Raw genomic sequence first — 22,576 nt, forward strand, 5'->3', positions numbered from 1 at the left:
ACCCTAAACCCTAAACCCTAAACCCTAAACCCTAAACCCTAAACCCTAAACCCTAAACCCTAAACCCTAAACCCTAAACCCTAAACCCTAAACCCTAAACCCTAAACCCTAAACCCTAAACCCTAAACCCTAAACCCTAAACCCTAAACCCTAAACCCTAAACCCTAAACCCTAAACCCTAAACCCTAAACCCTAAACCCTAAACCCTAAACCCTAAACCCTAAACCCTAAACCCTAAACCCTAAACCCTAAACCCTAAACCCTAAACCCTAAACCCTAAACCCTAAACCCTAAACCCTAAACCCTAAACCCTAAACCCTAAACCCTAAACCCTAAACCCTAAACCCTAAACCCTAAACCCTAAACCCTAAACCCTAAACCCTAAACCCTAAACCCTAAACCCTAAACCCTAAACCCTAAACCCTAAACCCTAAACCCTAAACCCTAAACCCTAAACCCTAAACCCTAAACCCTAAACCCTAAACCCTAAACCCTAAACCCTAAACCCTAAACCCTAAACCCTAAACCCTAAACCCTAAACCCTAAACCCTAAACCCTAAACCCTAAACCCTAAACCCTAAACCCTAAACCCTAAACCCTAAACCCTAAACCCTAAACCCTAAACCCTAAACCCTAAACCCTAAACCCTAAACCCTAAACCCTAAACCCTAAACCCTAAACCCTAAACCCTAAACCCTAAACCCTAAACCCTAAACCCTAAACCCTAAACCCTAAACCCTAAACCCTAAACCCTAAACCCTAAACCCTAAACCCTAAACCCTAAACCCTAAACCCTAAACCCTAAACCCTAAACCCTAAACCCTAAACCCTAAACCCTAAACCCTAAACCCTAAACCCTAAACCCTAAACCCTAAACCCTAAACCCTAAACCCTAAACCCTAAACCCTAAACCCTAAACCCTAAACCCTAAACCCTAAACCCTAAACCCTAAACCCTAAACCCTAAACCCTAAACCCTAAACCCTAAACCCTAAACCCTAAACCCTAAACCCTAAACCCTAAACCCTAAACCCTAAACCCTAAACCCTAAACCCTAAACCCTAAACCCTAAACCCTAAACCCTAAACCCTAAACCCTAAACCCTAAACCCTAAACCCTAAACCCTAAACCCTAAACCCTAAACCCTAAACCCTAAACCCTAAACCCTAAACCCTAAACCCTAAACCCTAAACCCTAAACCCTAAACCCTAAACCCTAAACCCTAAACCCTAAACCCTAAACCCTAAACCCTAAACCCTAAACCCTAAACCCTAAACCCTAAACCCTAAACCCTAAACCCTAAACCCTAAACCCTAAACCCTAAACCCTAAACCCTAAACCCTAAACCCTAAACCCTAAACCCTAAACCCTAAACCCTAAACCCTAAACCCTAAACCCTAAACCCTAAACCCTAAACCCTAAACCCTAAACCCTAAACCCTAAACCCTAAACCCTAAACCCTAAACCCTAAACCCTAAACCCTAAACCCTAAACCCTAAACCCTAAACCCTAAACCCTAAACCCTAAACCCTAAACCCTAAACCCTAAACCCTAAACCCTAAACCCTAAACCCTAAACCCTAAACCCTAAACCCTAAACCCTAAACCCTAAACCCTAAACCCTAAACCCTAAACCCTAAACCCTAAACCCTAAACCCTAAACCCTAAACCCTAAACCCTAAACCCTAAACCCTAAACCCTAAACCCTAAACCCTAAACCCTAAACCCTAAACCCTAAACCCTAAACCCTAAACCCTAAACCCTAAACCCTAAACCCTAAACCCTAAACCCTAAACCCTAAACCCTAAACCCTAAACCCTAAACCCTAAACCCTAAACCCTAAACCCTAAACCCTAAACCCTAAACCCTAAACCCTAAACCCTAAACCCTAAACCCTAAACCCTAAACCCTAAACCCTAAACCCTAAACCCTAAACCCTAAACCCTAAACCCTAAACCCTAAACCCTAAACCCTAAACCCTAAACCCTAAACCCTAAACCCTAAACCCTAAACCCTAAACCCTAAACCCTAAACCCTAAACCCTAAACCCTAAACCCTAAACCCTAAACCCTAAACCCTAAACCCTAAACCCTAAACCCTAAACCCTAAACCCTAAACCCTAAACCCTAAACCCTAAACCCTAAACCCTAAACCCTAAACCCTAAACCCTAAACCCTAAACCCTAAACCCTAAACCCTAAACCCTAAACCCTAAACCCTAAACCCTAAACCCTAAACCCTAAACCCTAAACCCTAAACCCTAAACCCTAAACCCTAAACCCTAAACCCTAAACCCTAAACCCTAAACCCTAAACCCTAAACCCTAAACCCTAAACCCTAAACCCTAAACCCTAAACCCTAAACCCTAAACCCTAAACCCTAAACCCTAAACCCTAAACCCTAAACCCTAAACCCTAAACCCTAAACCCTAAACCCTAAACCCTAAACCCTAAACCCTAAACCCTAAACCCTAAACCCTAAACCCTAAACCCTAAACCCTAAACCCTAAACCCTAAACCCTAAACCCTAAACCCTAAACCCTAAACCCTAAACCCTAAACCCTAAACCCTAAACCCTAAACCCTAAACCCTAAACCCTAAACCCTAAACCCTAAACCCTAAACCCTAAACCCTAAACCCTAAACCCTAAACCCTAAACCCTAAACCCTAAACCCTAAACCCTAAACCCTAAACCCTAAACCCTAAACCCTAAACCCTAAACCCTAAACCCTAAACCCTAAACCCTAAACCCTAAACCCTAAACCCTAAACCCTAAACCCTAAACCCTAAACCCTAAACCCTAAACCCTAAACCCTAAACCCTAAACCCTAAACCCTAAACCCTAAACCCTAAACCCTAAACCCTAAACCCTAAACCCTAAACCCTAAACCCTAAACCCTAAACCCTAAACCCTAAACCCTAAACCCTAAACCCTAAACCCTAAACCCTAAACCCTAAACCCTAAACCCTAAACCCTAAACCCTAAACCCTAAACCCTAAACCCTAAACCCTAAACCCTAAACCCTAAACCCTAAACCCTAAACCCTAAACCCTAAACCCTAAACCCTAAACCCTAAACCCTAAACCCTAAACCCTAAACCCTAAACCCTAAACCCTAAACCCTAAACCCTAAACCCTAAACCCTAAACCCTAAACCCTAAACCCTAAACCCTAAACCCTAAACCCTAAACCCTAAACCCTAAACCCTAAACCCTAAACCCTAAACCCTAAACCCTAAACCCTAAACCCTAAACCCTAAACCCTAAACCCTAAACCCTAAACCCTAAACCCTAAACCCTAAACCCTAAACCCTAAACCCTAAACCCTAAACCCTAAACCCTAAACCCTAAACCCTAAACCCTAAACCCTAAACCCTAAACCCTAAACCCTAAACCCTAAACCCTAAACCCTAAACCCTAAACCCTAAACCCTAAACCCTAAACCCTAAACCCTAAACCCTAAACCCTAAACCCTAAACCCTAAACCCTAAACCCTAAACCCTAAACCCTAAACCCTAAACCCTAAACCCTAAACCCTAAACCCTAAACCCTAAACCCTAAACCCTAAACCCTAAACCCTAAACCCTAAACCCTAAACCCTAAACCCTAAACCCTAAACCCTAAACCCTAAACCCTAAACCCTAAACCCTAAACCCTAAACCCTAAACCCTAAACCCTAAACCCTAAACCCTAAACCCTAAACCCTAAACCCTAAACCCTAAACCCTAAACCCTAAACCCTAAACCCTAAACCCTAAACCCTAAACCCTAAACCCTAAACCCTAAACCCTAAACCCTAAACCCTAAACCCTAAACCCTAAACCCTAAACCCTAAACCCTAAACCCTAAACCCTAAACCCTAAACCCTAAACCCTAAACCCTAAACCCTAAACCCTAAACCCTAAACCCTAAACCCTAAACCCTAAACCCTAAACCCTAAACCCTAAACCCTAAACCCTAAACCCTAAACCCTAAACCCTAAACCCTAAACCCTAAACCCTAAACCCTAAACCCTAAACCCTAAACCCTAAACCCTAAACCCTAAACCCTAAACCCTAAACCCTAAACCCTAAACCCTAAACCCTAAACCCTAAACCCTAAACCCTAAACCCTAAACCCTAAACCCTAAACCCTAAACCCTAAACCCTAAACCCTAAACCCTAAACCCTAAACCCTAAACCCTAAACCCTAAACCCTAAACCCTAAACCCTAAACCCTAAACCCTAAACCCTAAACCCTAAACCCTAAACCCTAAACCCTAAACCCTAAACCCTAAACCCTAAACCCTAAACCCTAAACCCTAAACCCTAAACCCTAAACCCTAAACCCTAAACCCTAAACCCTAAACCCTAAACCCTAAACCCTAAACCCTAAACCCTAAACCCTAAACCCTAAACCCTAAACCCTAAACCCTAAACCCTAAACCCTAAACCCTAAACCCTAAACCCTAAACCCTAAACCCTAAACCCTAAACCCTAAACCCTAAACCCTAAACCCTAAACCCTAAACCCTAAACCCTAAACCCTAAACCCTAAACCCTAAACCCTAAACCCTAAACCCTAAACCCTAAACCCTAAACCCTAAACCCTAAACCCTAAACCCTAAACCCTAAACCCTAAACCCTAAACCCTAAACCCTAAACCCTAAACCCTAAACCCTAAACCCTAAACCCTAAACCCTAAACCCTAAACCCTAAACCCTAAACCCTAAACCCTAAACCCTAAACCCTAAACCCTAAACCCTAAACCCTAAACCCTAAACCCTAAACCCTAAACCCTAAACCCTAAACCCTAAACCCTAAACCCTAAACCCTAAACCCTAAACCCTAAACCCTAAACCCTAAACCCTAAACCCTAAACCCTAAACCCTAAACCCTAAACCCTAAACCCTAAACCCTAAACCCTAAACCCTAAACCCTAAACCCTAAACCCTAAACCCTAAACCCTAAACCCTAAACCCTAAACCCTAAACCCTAAACCCTAAACCCTAAACCCTAAACCCTAAACCCTAAACCCTAAACCCTAAACCCTAAACCCTAAACCCTAAACCCTAAACCCTAAACCCTAAACCCTAAACCCTAAACCCTAAACCCTAAACCCTAAACCCTAAACCCTAAACCCTAAACCCTAAACCCTAAACCCTAAACCCTAAACCCTAAACCCTAAACCCTAAACCCTAAACCCTAAACCCTAAACCCTAAACCCTAAACCCTAAACCCTAAACCCTAAACCCTAAACCCTAAACCCTAAACCCTAAACCCTAAACCCTAAACCCTAAACCCTAAACCCTAAACCCTAAACCCTAAACCCTAAACCCTAAACCCTAAACCCTAAACCCTAAACCCTAAACCCTAAACCCTAAACCCTAAACCCTAAACCCTAAACCCTAAACCCTAAACCCTAAACCCTAAACCCTAAACCCTAAACCCTAAACCCTAAACCCTAAACCCTAAACCCTAAACCCTAAACCCTAAACCCTAAACCCTAAACCCTAAACCCTAAACCCTAAACCCTAAACCCTAAAACCCTAAAACCCTAAACCCTAAACCCTAAACCCTAAACCCTAAACCCTAAACCCTAAACCCTAAACCCTAAACCCTAAACCCTAAACCCTAAACCCTAAACCCCTAAACCCTAAACCCCTAACCCCTAAACCCTAAACCCTAAACCCTAAACCTAAAACCTAAAACCTAAAACCCTAAACCCTAAACCCAAAAACCCAAAAACCCTAAAACCCTAAACCCTAAACCCTAAACCCCAAACCCTAAACCCTAAACCCTAAACCCTAAAACCCTAAAACCCTAAACCCTAAAACGCTAAACCCTAAACCCTAAACCCTCAACCCTAAACCCTAAACCATAAACCCCGAAACCCTAAACCCGAAATCCTAAACCCTAAACCCCTAACCCTAAACCCCTAACCCTAAACCCTAAACCCTAAACCCTAAAACCCTAAAACCCTAAAACCCTAAACCCTAAACCCTAAAACCCTAAAACACTAAAACCCTAAACCCTAAACCCTAAACCCTAAACCCTAAAACCCTAAACCCTAAACCCTAAAACCGTAAACCCTAAACCCTAAAACCCTAAATCCCTAAACCCTAAACCCTAAACCCTAAAAACTTAAACCCTAAACCCTAAAACCCTAAACCCTAAACCCTAAACCCTAAACCCTAAACCCTAAACCCTAAAACCCTAAAACCCTAAAACCCTAAAACCCTAAACGCTAAACCCTAATCCCTAAACCCTAAAACCCTAAACCCTAAACCCTAAACCATAAAACCATAAAACCCTAAACCCTAAACCCTAAACCCTAAAACCTTAAAACCCTAAACCCTAAACCCTAAACCCTAAACCCTAAACCCTAAACCCTAAAACCCTAAAACCCTAGACCCTAGACCCTAGACCCTAGACCCTAGACCCTAGACCCTAAACCCTAAACCCTAAACCCTTGTGTAGTATCATAATTGAGTTTAGGGGTCAGGTGTAACATTCCAGTTTTGCCCATCTAACTCCAAGGTCCAGGGTAATACTGGATTTCTAATCCACTACATGTACCTCAGGTATCACCCTGGCAGTTGAGACAAGTCACCCCATCCAACTTTGCGGCACATCAATGTCAACCTTAGCAGGATAAAAATCTTCCCAAATCTATCCAACGACTGTGGATATTCTAAACTAATACGAATCTCATATGTGTCTAGTTTAAGAGTATTACACAGAAACACACCATCATAACATGAATCAAATATGTACTTTATTCATTTACATTAAATGTCATAATGTACATCATTCTGATTGGAGCTAAGGTCATACACTGTCTAACATTGCTGAACCATGAGGGTAATGTTCTTGAAATTAAGGCTATGAATGTTGGGTGTTCTATGATAAATCTTGTTAAAGCATGGGCTGCTTGGGAGGCCATCAACCTCATGATCAACTATAGGGACCATCAGATTATCATTGAAGGAGACTCAAAGCTTGTTATCGACTGCCTCAAAGGAAAAGTGAAACCCCCATGGAGTGCCTAAATCTCTCTACCATGTTCAACTTAATCATCAAATTCAGGCATGTGTATCATGAGGCGAATCAAGCAGCTAATTGGTTGGCTCATCAAGCGGTTTCTATTCATCGAAACCTTTCTGATTTTTGTTCTTGTGATCTTAGTTTCATTTGCTTATCTGATTTCTAGGGAAGAGCTACCCCCCCCCCCCCGGCTTGTGTAGCTCCTCTGGTTTTCCAATAAAAAATGAACACTAAGGCCCGTTTGTTTGCTAGTAGGGGTGGCAACGAGTCGAGCTTTTCACGAGCTGCTTGAGCTCGAGCCCAATTCACTAACTCAATTATAAAATGAGCCGAACTCGAGCCTACTAGAGCTTGGCTCGTGAGGCTCGCAAGCCGCCTCGATATATATATAATAAAAATATTATAATTCTTAATTATTATAATTCTTAATTTTTTAAATATCAAATAAAAAATATTTTTATATATAATTTTTTTATTTTTATTAAATATGTTTTTCTCAAAATTGAGCTCGAGCTTATGAATTTTTTACTCAAGCCAAGCTCAAGCTCATGGTTCTAGCTCGAATCGAGCTCGAGCCTTGTAGAATAGTCTCAAGCCGAGCTCGAACCTTGTAGAATAGTCTTGAGCCGAGCTCGAGCCTCAGCCTCATACTATTCGGCTCGACTCGACTCGAATCCACCCCTATTTACTAGTATCTCATAGGGGGCAAGTTGGTAAATTAGATAATTTACTAACTTACCTATGTTATGATGCTGCTATAATGGGTCCCATGGTAAGTGAAATTTCCAAAGATTGCCCTGCTAGAGGGTGGATTAGTTGCTTACCAAGTGACCATGCGTAAGAATGTTGTCACCGAAGTTAATCAGGCAATTTTTGCATGAATAGTCTCTAGATCTCCTGCCCATGAGAACTCTACCCACATCTACCCACAACACACTACCCCCATTAATTGGGAACATCTCCCCCTATATAATACTATGTAGGAGGATGAGATGTTCTCCATGTGTAGCTGCAATGCTATGTGGGTAGACGTGGGCAGAGTTTGTGTTGGTAGGAGATCTGGACTTGCTCAAATAAGCATGTTACCCAAGAGCTGAAAAACAAGGCCTAAGACACATTCACCACTTATGATATATTATCGCAGAGTGTAAAATTGTAAATGGAAGCCAATTGATACTTGTAAGGATGTCAATCGAATGGTTTTGGTTTGAATCCAATCCGATGCAAACCTTATCAAATCAGATTTGGATGATCCATTATAATTATTGGATTGGACCAATCTTAAATAAATTGGTCCTTATTCTTATTGCTTTGAATTGAGCCTAAACCAAATTTCTAAAAATCCAATCATAAGGCCAAACCCTTGTTCAATTGAAATCAATCAAAACTAAAACCAGCATAAAATCACTTTTATGAAAGTACTTTTACGAAAGCACTTTTATGAAAACACTTGTAAAAATACTTTTACGAAAGCATTTTTACAAAAGTACTTTTATGAAAGCACTTTTATAGAAGTAGTTTTATAAAAGCACTTTTACAAAAATACTTTTATGAAAGCACTTTTATAGTAGTTTTATAAAAGCACTTTTACAAAAATACTTTTATGAAAGCACTTTTATAAAAGTACCTTTACACACTTTTATGGAATTACTTTTACAAAAAAAAAAAAAAAAAACTTTTATGGAAGTACTTTTATAAAAGTACTTTTACGAAATCACTTTTATAGGAGTACTTTTATGTAAGCACTTTTATGGAAGCACTTTTATAAAAGCACTTTTATGAAAGCACTTTTACAATTACAAAAGCATTTTTACAAAAGCACTTTTACGAAAGCACTTTTATGGAGGTACTTTTATAAAGCACTTATATGAAAGTACTTTTGTAAAAGTACTTTTACAAAAGAACTACAAAAATACATTTATAAAAGACTATGAAAGTTCTTTTCTAAAGTGCTTTTATGAAGTACTTTCAATAAAGTGTTTTTCTAAAAGCACTTTTATAAAAATACTTTAATCAAAGTACTTTTACAAAAGTGATTTTTCAATGCCAAAAGTGCCTTTATATAATTTTTTATATTTCATTCGGTTTGGATTGGAGGATTGGATTTGGTTTGTATTGAATTTGTACTAGATTGGGTCCAGTAGTCCATTTATAAGTGGACTCACATTGGATTGTATCGGGTTGGACCAAATCCAGTCCAATTGACACCTCTAGATACTTGGTTAGATGGCGGCACCCAGTAAACACCACTTTCTTTCAGCACTCAACAAACATACACACGTTAGCAATCTAACATCCGTGCAATCTTATTGCTATATTTGCATCTATTGACTGATCAATTTATTCGAGTTGCCAGAACATCAATGAAATACAGATGGGGAAGGAAAAACAGAAACAAAGAAGAAAAGAAAGAAATGAACATCGATGAAAAGGGGAAAAACAAAAGAACATCGATGAAATACAGATGGGGAAGGGAAAACAGAAAACGAACATTCATGTCCAACCAGGACATGAAGTCATTACAAAAGAAAATACAGCGATCCTGACTGTCTGAGCGAGAGAAAAGAGAAGGAAGATGAAAAGAAAAGAAAAGAAAAGAAAACTAAAATAAAAAAAAAATAAAGGAAAAAAGCAACAGCAAGAGAAAGGTCAAGAGGTTCGAACCAAAACATTTTGCATCATATCCTTGAATTCGTAGAAGTCAACACGTCCATCCTGATTCCGGTCAACGGAGAAGATCATTTGCTCAACTCTACCAATCTCACTTCCTTCTGAAAATCCTAGCTTGGCAAGAACCACTTGCAATTCCATCGCCGATATGAACCCATCTCCATCCACATCGAACACCTTAAACGCCTCCGTCAAGTCTGCCTCCTCTTGCAATTCCCTCGCCGTTGTTGTAGTTGTTGCACCACTTGCAGCCCTCTCCTCTTCTCCTTCGCGCCCTTCTTCCCCGCCTACGTTGACACCAAAATACATGTCACCCAACGATTGATGCAACGCTTCGAAGTCGTTGTATTCGAGTCCGTTGTTGCCCGGTTTTATGTAGCATTGTACAATGGACTCCAACTCGGACATATCTGCCTCCAGGCCCAGCAGATCCAAAGCTTGGCACAGTTCTTCGACTGTGATCAAGCCATCGCCATTCTTATCGAATAAGTCAAATATTCGACGGAGCCGAAGACTATTGAGGCTTGGGCTCCGGAGACGGAAGGATGACGACGACTGGCCTAATCTCGGTTTTATGGCCGGAGTCGGTGGCCCTTCCATCTCCACTTCCTGCGACCGCAAGGGGGTAAGAGAGAAAGATCGAGGAGCAGGAGGAGGAGGCAATGGAAGACAGGTGAATGATTGGTATCACAAAATCAAATAAAATATATATTGGCTTGGAAAGAGAGAAGAATTTGTAAGCGACAGACAAGGCGGAAACTCTTTGACTTGACTTTTCCAAAGGAAGGCCGAGTGGTAATGCAAGCCAATCGGGCCTTGACCATGACGTTTTCTATATTGTTATTAAAGGTGTAAATCGGGACCAGCCCAGCACGATCTTGCAGGCCATATAATATTAATATATATTATATTATTTAAATTATAATATATTAATAAAATAAATATTTTTTTTAATTTTATTATAATAATTTATTTCATTATTGTATATATAAGCAATTGTATATATCAAAATTCATAGAAAATTAATATTTTAAATTTTTTGTCACTTTTTTTAAATAAATAGCTTTGGCCCGATGCACGACCTGACTTGGCCCAAGGCTCAGCCCATGGGCCCACACAGGCCTGGGCTGTCGGCCATGCTGGGCCGACCACAAGTTATCCCAGGGGAGGGCGGCATGGCCTGTACTTTGCGTTTTACACCTCTAATTATTACAACTAGCAGGGACCTGTGCATAGTGCACCGGATTTATCAAGAAAAAGTAAAACAACGAAAATTGATAACTATTATGAAATTTTCATATTAGTATCCTGTACTTTGGGCTTAGTCTTATTTGGTCCCTGAGTTTTAAAACATGTCAATCCATTATTTAAACTTCTAAAACATGTCAATTTAGCACCTTTCATTAATCAGTCGTTAAGTGGCACATAAAAAGACACAAATGTCCGGGTATCATCTAATTTTATTTATCGATCATCTAAATGCTGAACCACCTCTCTTCTCTCTTCTCTCTTCTCTATTTCTCAACTCCTCCCACTCCCACGCCTAGCTTTAATGGTTGTGAACCATTCACTTGCAAAACTCAATAACCAAAACTTACACCTCTGTTTCATCTTCTCAAAGAAGAAGATGATGAAAAATGTTTTATTTTGAAGGGTAATTTTGATATTTTTAAAAGTCTTAAGCCGCACATGATGTCACATGATACATATATATAACTAACGACTAGTTAACAATAGGAACTAAGTTGGAACATTTTGGAAGTTTAGGTATTAGATTAGCACATTTTGAAGTTCGGGGACTAAACCAAGACTAGGCCCAAAATACAGGGTACTAATCTACAATTTTACTTAATTTAAAACAATTATATAGTTATTTAGTTAATAATTAACTAAAAATTAATCTTTATATTGTTACAACTGCAATGTTGTTTTAAATAATTAATCTTTATTTTAATAATTTGTTACAAAAATAATTTAGAAATTTGGATTAATTATATTCAAAAAATAATAAATCACTACTAATTACTTAATAAAATAATTATTTTTCTATATTATCCATTAGTGTTCTATTTTACTTTATTAATGATTAAATGTTATAATTTTTTGCAAATGTTACTTAAATATTTAAAATACTTAAATATTACTAAATATATAAAGTTAGGTTGTAATCATAATTAAATTAATCTAAGCCCAATCTACCTTAGGTTTGGCTTTGATTGATCCTCAACCTAACCCAACCCCCTAAATTGCACCCTAAGAGCAATGTGACATTCATAATAAGACTAAACCAAACAGAGCAATGAACACAACCCATACATGCATTATTTTAGGTTTTTAACTAGTTTTAGATAAGAATTATTAATGCTGAACCCAAAGGAAATATGGGAGACAAGCTACCCCCATTGTGTAGCCTCATGAACCAAAAACATAAAAGCTGGGTTTGGATGGTGTATTAACAATTTTATAGGTCGCCTAGCCCAAGCCGACCCACACCCCAAGCATAATAATATTTATTCGGGCTTGGGACAGGACAAGCTTGTTCGTATTAATTGTAAAACTATGATTTTTTTATAAATTAAAACTTTTATTTATTTTAGGTTATTATAAAAATTTCTATCTATATATTAATATAAAATTTGTTATCTAAATACATATACAAATCCAATTATCTTGCATTTGGATGTGAATTTAACTCTGTCCAATCCAACCAAAATCTAGGTCCAATAAAAAATTATTATTTTATGTATATATGTAGCATAATTTATCAATTATAAACTTTATAGTTTAGCATTATAAAGTTTATAATTGATAAGTTTAATATTTTATATTTATATACATTTTTTTTTATAAATATATACTTTAAAAATAATTGTCTTTCTTTAAAACTTTTTAACCTTTTGGTCATTTTAAACACAATAAAATGGTTGCGGATTAAACCTAAAGGTGATCTAAAACCCAACATAATAATCAAATGTGCATGCAATTGAATCTAATTTGAATACAATCTATTTACAGCCCTATTGTTCACATTATGTGTGGGTTGGTGTAGATCTAAGCTACACCTATCTTAGAAGAAAATAATTGCTTGAGCTTGAAAATTTGTAGGTCTAATTGAGTTTGGGCTAAGTTATAAATGATCATCCCTAAGTAGAAGTCTTATGACATTTATAATTAGGCCATCATTAGTTTCATTATTTTAATTAATTTATATAATTTTTATATGGATGCAAGTAGTTTATTTTATTACTTCTAATGTTTTTTTACTTTATATTATTACTTTAACTATCCTGTTAATATGAGTTATTTTTTAAATAAAATTCAAATGTATTTTAATTTTCAATTTATGAACTACTAATTTTTTTTAATTTCTTAATTTTTAATAGTTACTAAATAAAAGCTTGCTAAATTTTAATATTTTTATTAATTTTTGTTATTAGATTTTAAATTATAGTTTTCTAACAATTAACCAACTAATAGGATTTGAATATGAATAGGGATGGCAATGTTCCTCGTCCCATCTGGTACTCAACTTCCATGACCTAGTGGGGTCAACGATGAAGGTTCCCTTGGCAAGGACAGGGATTGATTGTGATACCCAACCAAGGATGGGAATGGAGATCGGGGATTGAGGTTCCCTGACAAAGAACCCATCTTCATTATTAGAATTGGCTAATAATGGAAAAGGCCTATAGAAATATGCTAAAATAGGTTAATGATGGAAGGGGTGGGACCTCTGTCTTAGAATTCTCTTTCTCGTTATTTTTAGGTGATTTTAACTCTTTATGATATTTTTATTAACTAATTTTTAAACTATTATTTGCTTATTGGTTGAGTTGGGCCCACACCGGCCTTGATATTTGTGGGCCTGAAGTAGACCCAGGCCTAGACCAGACTAAAATGATCACCCCCTAAGAAAATTGCTTTTGGTTTATTAGATTAATGAGGAGATGATAGAGAATAAAATGAAAAAGAAAAATAAAAAATAAAATGAGTAAATAAATTTTAAGAAGTTTATTGGAGCAATTGAGATAAGAGAGTATTAATGGAGTGACTTATTAGGAGAGAAGTTAATGGAATGATTAGAGACCAAAGGAATTAATGAGAAAGAGAAGAGAGAGTTATGGTGAGTTAATGAGGAGAGATGAAAGTCTTAAAAACTTAAAATTGAGTGATTCTTGAGTAATCTTGTCCAATTTTAAAAATAAAAGTTGAAAAAAAAAACAGAAAATAGATAAGTGGTAAGGGAGGAAGGAGAGCCATGTTGACATGACATGTATTGTTTTATTATAAGTACATACATACATACATACATACATACATACATACATATCTATACATGTACATACATATATATACTAGTAATTAAGCGCATGCATTGCACGTGATAAATTTTTCTTCATATTAATTACTTGAATTTTACATATATCATAGTTAAGAAATAAATTGAAAATTAACAAAAGTAACAATATGATTAAAAATAAACTTAAATGCTAGTAGCAAATAAAAATTATTATTATTATTATTATTATTAAATTTTGTATTCCATTTCTGTCATAAAAAAATAACTTTTATTTTAACAATTATTTTTATTTAGTATGATGAATATACAACATTAGAAATGTTCTCAAATGTTTTTGACAAAATTCTGTAAATTTTCATTTTTGGTGTACTATCTTTTTTAAAATATTTAATATTCAATTATGACATCATGGGTTTCTTTGAAAAGTTGGATCATTGACCCACCATCTAAATTATAGTCAGAGTCGGTTGTACATTTAAAATTAGGCTATAGGTTAGTCCAAAAACCAACAAAACTCTAACAATTGGCTCTACATTTCAAATTATAAAAACCCCGGCCATGTCATCAAAAGCTTATGTGGTTGTTGCCAACATGGGACTTAATCAATGTTGGACAGAACAAAAAGCTTATAATGAAATTGCCTTTTAATGTTGGGTGATTGGAAAATTTAAAAAAAAAAGGTTTTTAGTTTATCTTATGCTCTCTCTCTCTCTCTCTCTCACACACACACACACACACATTCTCAAAGTCATCTCTCTTTGCTCAATGACTGTGATTTAAAAATAAATAAAAATGTTTTTTTGATTTCTATGTTTACGTTCTTTCTATCAATTTCTCTTATTATCTCTCTACCTATCGTTTTCCCTCAATCTCTCTCATTCTCTTTCTCTCTTGCTCCCTCTCTCATTCTTTTTCTTTCATTTTTCGTACATAGTTATATGGTATTAATCAGATCGTATAAAAGAACATGAGACCAATTTGGTATGGTTCAAAAATTATTACACCAATTTGATAAAAATTCATAAGAAACTCTTGGCTATGAAATTTACACCAACTTAATAAAAATTTATAACTTGATTGTACATGTGGTTGGTCCCTTTAGTTCTTTTATACGGACTTATTAATATTGTATAAGGAAAATAAAAAAAGAACGAAAGAGGGAGGGGGAAAAAGACTGAGAGAGAATGATAGATTGAGGGAGATCAAGAGATAGAGGGAATAAGAGAAACTAAAAACCTATTTTCAGTATAGGCTTTTTGTTGTATCCAACATTGATTAAGAGTCCCGTGCTGGCAAACACCACATAAGCCTTCAATGACATGGCGGAGGTTTTTATAATTTGAAATGTAGAGATGGTTTTCAAAGTTTTGTTGGTTTCTAAACCAATCTACAACCTAATTTAAAATGTACAATTGACTTTGACTATAATTTTCCATTTAAATTATATATATCATTTACATTATATTAAATAATTTTTACTTATCACATTTAATTTTTGTTTGCCTATGATACCATTTGACCCAAACCACTAACCCACTACTCAAAAAGAAAAATAATTTGATTTCTAGGTTGACATTAAATTTTGTATTACATTTCCATCATTGATAAAATTATTTCTTATGTATAATATTTATTTTTGTTCAATATAATGAATGCATAATATTAGAGATGTACCCAATATTTTATTTTTTATAAATATATAACATTAGATGTGTGCCCAAATTTTTCTCTATCTTTTTTTGTGATTTTTGTATTTTCTATTTTTATAAATTTTATTATTTGACTATGGCACCATTTCATTTCTAGGTAGATTTTAAATTTGGCATTCCATTTTCATCATTAGTAAATATACTTCTTACATTTTGTACTTATTTATTTTATTTTTTATTATTTAATTATGACATTATTTATTAATCCATTTGACCCCAATTGGTCAAATTGCTTGCCCACCATCGGGAGGGAAGAAAATGGTTTTGTTTTCAAATTACTTTTCAAAATATTTATTTTTATATTATTAAAATAAATATTGTGGATTTAATTACAAGAATTTAACGATGAGAAAAATATATTTTAAATATAGGTTTTAATGAAAGGAATAAGAAAATATTTTTATTTCCAATTGGTTTTAAATTTTATATTCCATTTCCATCATTAATAAAAACCTTTCTTCTTTATCATATTTATTATTGTTTAATATGTATTTCAAAAATGTTTCCAATTTTTATAATTTCTACTTTTTTATTTTATTATTTAATCGTGGAAAAAACATTCCATTTTCATCATTAATAAAACATTTCTTATTTATCATACTTATTATTGTTTAATATGTAAGTTAAAAATGTTCCCAATTTTTTTATTTTATCTATTTTTGAATTTTATTATTTAATCGTGGCAATATGGATTGACCCAATTGACCCAAAATGGTTTATTTTCTTACCACCACTTAGATGAAAACACTATTTTTTCTAGGTAGATTTTAAAAGTATAAGCTTTTATGTGATTGAAATTATTAATTTATTAAGTATGGATTTAATTAATAGAACTTAATGATGAGAAGAAAAAAATGACTTAAACAAATGATTCAATGAACATGAATGCAAATTAATAACTTAAATGTTGGATTTAATGAGAGGGAATTGAATGCGTTGAATATCTTAAAACTACCTCTTTTCAATTCATTTAACACCAATAACCAATTACCCGATTTGCCCTCGTTTTTATCAATAATTTTAAATATAGAGGGGTAAACTTTGTCCTCAAAAAATTCTAAAAATATTCTTAAGGCCATTCGTGCTTTTTAAAGTAGTATTATATATATATTTGAAGTTTTAACTCACCAAATTTTTCTTTTTCCCAAAAAAAAAGGAATTCACCTAATATGTACTTAGTCCAATTATAGTTTTCTTTTTGTTTGAACAAAAGGTTAATAATAGCAAATTGATAATGAATGATAAATATCGGTAAGCTTGGATATGAGTACATGTGATACGGTTTTGATCAAAGTTTTTAAAACCGACCCGGAGAACGAATCATTCGAACGGTTAACCACCTGGGTCAATGGTTTGCTGACCAAAATCAATGGTTTTTGGCAAAAATCCAATTTTGGGGAAAAACGGACCGGTGATCGGTTTTTTTAGTCTGACCATCTGGTCCAGTCTAATTTTGAAACCCATGGTTTTGATAACATGTATACAATGGAAATAAATGGATACAAATTTTACATGTTCCACAAATATACAAGTAATAATAAATCTAAAGTTCAAATAATTATGAATAAGTTATAAATATATAAGAAAATCAAACTTTTATTGACAAATCCATAAGTTCTTCATTATCATGAAAATCATTTAGAATATATGAAATAAATGGCTTTTTATTTTTCAAGTTTTCCTAAAATTTAAGAAAAAATTCATTATGATACAGTTTATTGTTAATCAATGAGACCTACAATGAAAATCATTTATAAGTAGGGGTGCTCATAGTTCGGTTAACCGAACCGTAGGGTTTTTTTTTAACAGAACCGATGCAAACAGTTAACCATGGTTCAGTTTTTTGGTTTTTTTATGCACTCAAAATAAAAAAAAATAAGGAAGAAACCTTCTTGTTCTACTAGTTGATCTAACCCAACTAGGGTTTGGTTGAGCTAGTGTGACTGTGTGAGGTGCATAGAGTAGAGCAAACTTTTGTAAGACACGACAAAAGAAAATGAATAAGGAAAAAATAAAAAACATTGGATGAGTTAAGTAGTGAATTAAAACAGAAATAAAACTACAAAAATCGAAATAGATAAAAGAATGAACTAAAACAAAATCGAAAAACCTCAGATTTATTACATTCAGAAGGAAAGAAACAATGTGAAGCTAACATTTACAGCAACAAAAAAGAAAATGGAAAACATGAATTGAGAGAAATATGCACTTGCTTGTTGTAGATGTTGAAGTAGATATTGAAAAGGTACCATAGGCCGAATAGAGTTCCGAGAAGTAAAGTTTGGATCATACTGTTCGATTTTGCGCTCTCGAACCTCGTCAGTGCTTTCAGGAACCAAGGTTGCCTTAATGCTAATATCCTTGGTAGCTCAATCGGAAATGAGAGATGGAGTAGAAATTCAACTATTGAAACGCGACAAAGAACAGAGCTGTGAAGATCTAGAGCAGGAAGAAGCTCCATGGTCAGAGGTGAGATCGAGTGATCTTGGAGAAGAAGAAGAGAGCACAAGAGGAGTGAATCTAGTGGTAGGGTTCTGATTCAGAGGTTCTTTGACTTTGAGAAATGGACTGGAAGGAGAGACGGCAACTTGCTCTACATTTTCTTCGGGAGCTGAGAAGGACACTCATAGAAGCAACCTCGAAGAGTTAGAGATGCAGATTTTTTAGGTTTTTTCTATGGTTTTTTCGAAAGAGGAAGTCATTGTCAAAAGTGGGAGGCTTTTGTAAAGTAATAATTTTTGGGCAAAGAGCCAAAGACGAAGGGACGAACTTTGTTACTTAAGGAAGAATATTTTAATCATCAGATTGGAATCTACTTATTAGCATGACAATCAAAGAGAAAAGAAAAGGAGAATTCAATTTTAAAAAGTATAATATATAATATAATATATATTGGTGTATATATACCGGTCAGTTCAGTTAACTGCTAGTTTTTTTAAAAGGTTAACCAAAACCAAACCTGAACTATCACTTTTCTAAGAATATTGAACCAAAACTGAACCGTCTGGTTTGTTTGACCAATTTTACTTGAGTGGTTGAACCATTAACCTACCATTTAGGAAAAGTATTTAATTTCTAGGTCAGTTTTAAATTTTGTATTCCATTTCCATCATTAATAAAAATGCTTCTTATTTAACCACCCGGAATTTTCTTTATTGTTGTATTGTATCTATCTTAAAACTTTTTTATTATTTAATTACAACATCGTGAAGCTTGTATCAAGATTTAAGGGGTAGAAGAGACAAGGGTGGATTAAAAAGTACGAAGGACTTGGGTAGAAGTAAAAAGAAATGAGTTCAACACCCAAAAAATAATGGATATCACATTGAATAAATTGGGAAAAGGCATAGATGATGATGATGATGGCATCGTAGGTTAACATATTTGACCCAAATGGGCGAACTGCTTATCTAATATTAAGAAAAAATAGTTTTATTTTTTTTGGTTGGTTTAAAATATAGGTAATTAATATTATTGTTCATGAATTTAATTAGTGAAATTTAATGATGAGGAACAATGATCTCTTAAATATAGAATTTAATGTGAGAAAATAAAAGTTAAAACCTTAGATTAGGGACTTAAATGAGTATGAATAAAATGAACTGAATAGTGATGTTCAAATTACTAATTTTACCCTCACAATGGAGAAGGACCAAATTCAAGATGATGTGTATTTTAGTCAAGAAAAAGTCAAAAAGCCTAAAGGTGCATGTGTGTTGCATGTGACAGTTTCAAATAAAAATAATAATTTTAGTTTCCTTATAAGGACCTACAAAATAAAAATAAGTAACCAAAACATGGTGTGCTGGTGGGTTTAAATTTTATATGGATGAGAATAAATTTTATATTCCATTTCTATTGTTAATTTCTTATTTATCATGTTAATTTTTCTTCGGTACAATATATAATTTTTTTTTGTATTTTCTATATTTTTTATTTTTGTCTATTTTTGAGTTTTTATTGTATAATCATAGCATCATCAATTGACAAATTTGACTCAAAAGAAAAGTGATTTCACTTTTAGGGGGCTTTCACTTTTCTATTCAGCTCAATAATTAATTATAAAAATAGCTCTTATATATTCAACACACTTATCTTTGTTTAATATGGTAAATGTATAATATTTGACATTAGAGATGCCAATGGATCAAGTTCCACATAGGTTTACCTTCACCCTAACCTGATCCTCCAATGCTACCCAACTTAAGACTATTACCCTGAGCCATACGTAGACCCTATGGCTGCGTTTGGAAACGATGCAAATGGAGTGTAAATCCTAGTTCAGGTTAAATTTGCACTCTGGTTCACTTTTTCCCTATGTTTGGCAACATTACATTTATGCATTGACAAATTACAGAAAAAACATTTTCCAATGCATATTTACATTGATAATAAGATGTAAAAGTACATCAATAAAAAAGAAATAAATTTTCATGCCGCAGGCCAAGCTGGCCCGTAGGCCAAGCCTTGGCCCAAGTTGGGTCATGGACCAGGCCAAAGCTATTTTTGCCTATTTATTTAAAAAAAATGAAAAAAAAAATTTAATTTTAATTTTATATGAATTTTGATGTATACAATTGCTTATATATACAATAATTAAATAAATTAGTATAATAAATTTGAAAAAATTTGTTTATTTTAATAGTATATTATATTATATTATATATATATATATTTATAAAATATATAAATATTATTATATATATAATATATATAAATAGTATATATGGGTCGTGCTGGGCCGTGCCGCAGTCTGTACCGGGCCAGGCCGCGGGCTGGGCCATGCGGGCCACAGACACCACGGCCCGCTTGATCGTGCCTCTATTTTCCTCTCAGTTTTTCTCTATTTTAAACTCTTGCTTCTCTTTTCCTCTCAGTTTTTCTCTATCTTTTCTTCTTTATGTGCAATAATAAATTTCTGCTAGTTTCCTTTTATTTTCCTAATTAGAGTAAGTGTATAGTTTTCATACATAGATTTAGTGTATGGTGTATGGGGATCAGGAAGAGATATAGTGAGAGAGAGAGAGAGATTATGGCTATGGACAAAGAGGGAAGAAAATGGGTCTAGATTGTCATTTTCTAAATTTAAAAACAAAGCATGCAAGAAAGGATTACGAGCTTTAAATATAAACCCTAAGGCTGCATTTGTTTTAAGTGTAAATTCAAATTTACATCGGATGGAAAATTTGATCCCGGTTTAGTGATCAATGGAAAATTGAACCCGGGTATTTTGGAAATTTTCTCTCATGTTGTTTGGTTGTTCCGATGTAAAAGTGAAACTCTAAAACTCTGCTCTACTCTGACTCTGAAACTCTACTCTGCTCTGAATCTTGTCATGGATCCCATCCCTGTTCTGCTCTGCGAGGAAGAAAGAGAGAAGAGCCTCTGAAACGCACTTCAAGCTATGTTCTGGTTCAACATTCAACACGAATTTGATCCCATCCCTCCCTTCCAACATTCATCGGATTATCTACTTCGATTCTGATCTCATTGTGGTCAACAACATGGCTAAGCTCTAGGAAATCAATCTAGGTACCCACATTCTGGGTGCACCCGAGTACTACCTCGCCAACTTCCCCATCTACTTCAACGATAAGTTCTGGTTCGACCCATTTTTCTCCCAAACATTTCGAGGCTGAGAGTCATGTTATTTCAATACTGGTGTGATGGTCATCAATATCCACAAATAGAGGGAAGGGAAATACATAGAGAAGCTAGAATCATGGATGAGGATTCAAAAGCGACGAGCGTATATACAAGTTGGGCTCCATGCCTCCATTTCTACTAGTCTTTGCCAGAGATGTAAGAGGGGTGAACAGGTGAAACCAGCATGATCTTGGTGGGAATAATCTAGAAGGTTTGTGTAGGGATCTGCACCCCAGGCAGGTGAGTCTAATACACTGGAGTGGAAAGGGGAAGCCATGGTTGAGACTGGACTCAAGGTGACCGTGTCTGTTGGATAGCTTGTGGGTGCCCTATGCCGTCCTTGTTGTTGGAGAAAAGCAGAGAGCACAGAGAGGAAGAAAGAGACGGAGAGGAAGAAAGAAGAAGAAGAGAAAAGGAGAAGAGAGCAAGAATACTCCTCCGTTTCTTGGGATAAGTGCTTGAAAGTATGGCAGGCGTTAGATCTCCGTTGATTGGAGTCCATGAAAGCGCACGAAAATTCCATAAATGTCATTACTATTTCTGTCGACAGAACCGTTTATACAGCCGGAGCAAACAAATGCAGGGTATGGGGAAGAACGTTAGGAGAGAGACAAAGAAGAGCAAGCAAGAGAGAAGGAGAAGGGGCGAGAGAGAGAGCAAGCGATGTAATTTTACACTGATTTTCGGTGTAAAATTACATGTTTACCAAATACCTGCAAAATCGAATCGGGGTGCAAGGTTTACCCCAATTTGATTTTAGACCTCTACCAAACAAGGACCACAGAATTTGGTAGAGAGAGAAAGAAGAGGCAAGGAAAAAGAGAAGCATCAAAGCATATCATCAAGATGACTTGTTACTGTTCATACACATTTCCTTTCCAAGGTGATTTTTTTTTCTCTTTTTCACCCTTTTTTACACATGTTTAATACCATATTCATTACCAACACTGTCCTAATCAGTTAAGTTTCTTTTCCGGCAACATTAACAATCACTCCCGTGCTCAGCACAGGTTACTCCGCCAGTATCAAATTACAAGAATAAGTGGGATCAAGACCCAGCAGACCAGGCGTAGAAAAGCCTGAACCCAACTTGGCTGGTAGAATTAAAACTCAATAGACCAGGCGTAACTTGGGAGGAAGTAGTAAAACTCTCTCTCTCGATCATGACCCAACAGACCGGGCGTAGCAAAGCCTGAACCCAACTTGGGTGGAAGAATTAAGCCAATGTTTGTA

General features: G+C 35.5%; 1 protein-coding gene and 1 pseudogene across 1 annotated transcript; one reads left to right on the plus strand and one right to left on the minus strand.

The window, feature by feature from the left end:
- Nucleotides 1-9,299: 9,299 nt before the first annotated feature.
- On the minus strand, nucleotides 9,300-10,375 carry LOC104588390 (calcium-binding protein CML42-like). The gene has a single exon (XM_010246295.2). It carries the CDS (start codon nucleotides 10,286-10,288, stop codon nucleotides 9,668-9,670), a length of 621 nt encoding a protein of 206 aa, XP_010244597.1. The 5' UTR covers nucleotides 10,289-10,375; the 3' UTR covers nucleotides 9,300-9,667.
- A 10,667-nt stretch (nucleotides 10,376-21,042) lies between these two features.
- LOC104588389 (putative galacturonosyltransferase-like 3 pseudogene) lies at nucleotides 21,043-22,570 on the plus strand (annotated as a pseudogene).
- Nucleotides 22,571-22,576: the final 6 nt, after the last annotated feature.

This window comes from Nelumbo nucifera, chromosome 2 (assembly GCF_055504915.1).
Source record: "Nelumbo nucifera cultivar China Antique chromosome 2, China Antique-T2T, whole genome shotgun sequence".
Classification (NCBI taxonomy): domain Eukaryota; kingdom Viridiplantae; phylum Streptophyta; class Magnoliopsida; order Proteales; family Nelumbonaceae; genus Nelumbo; species Nelumbo nucifera.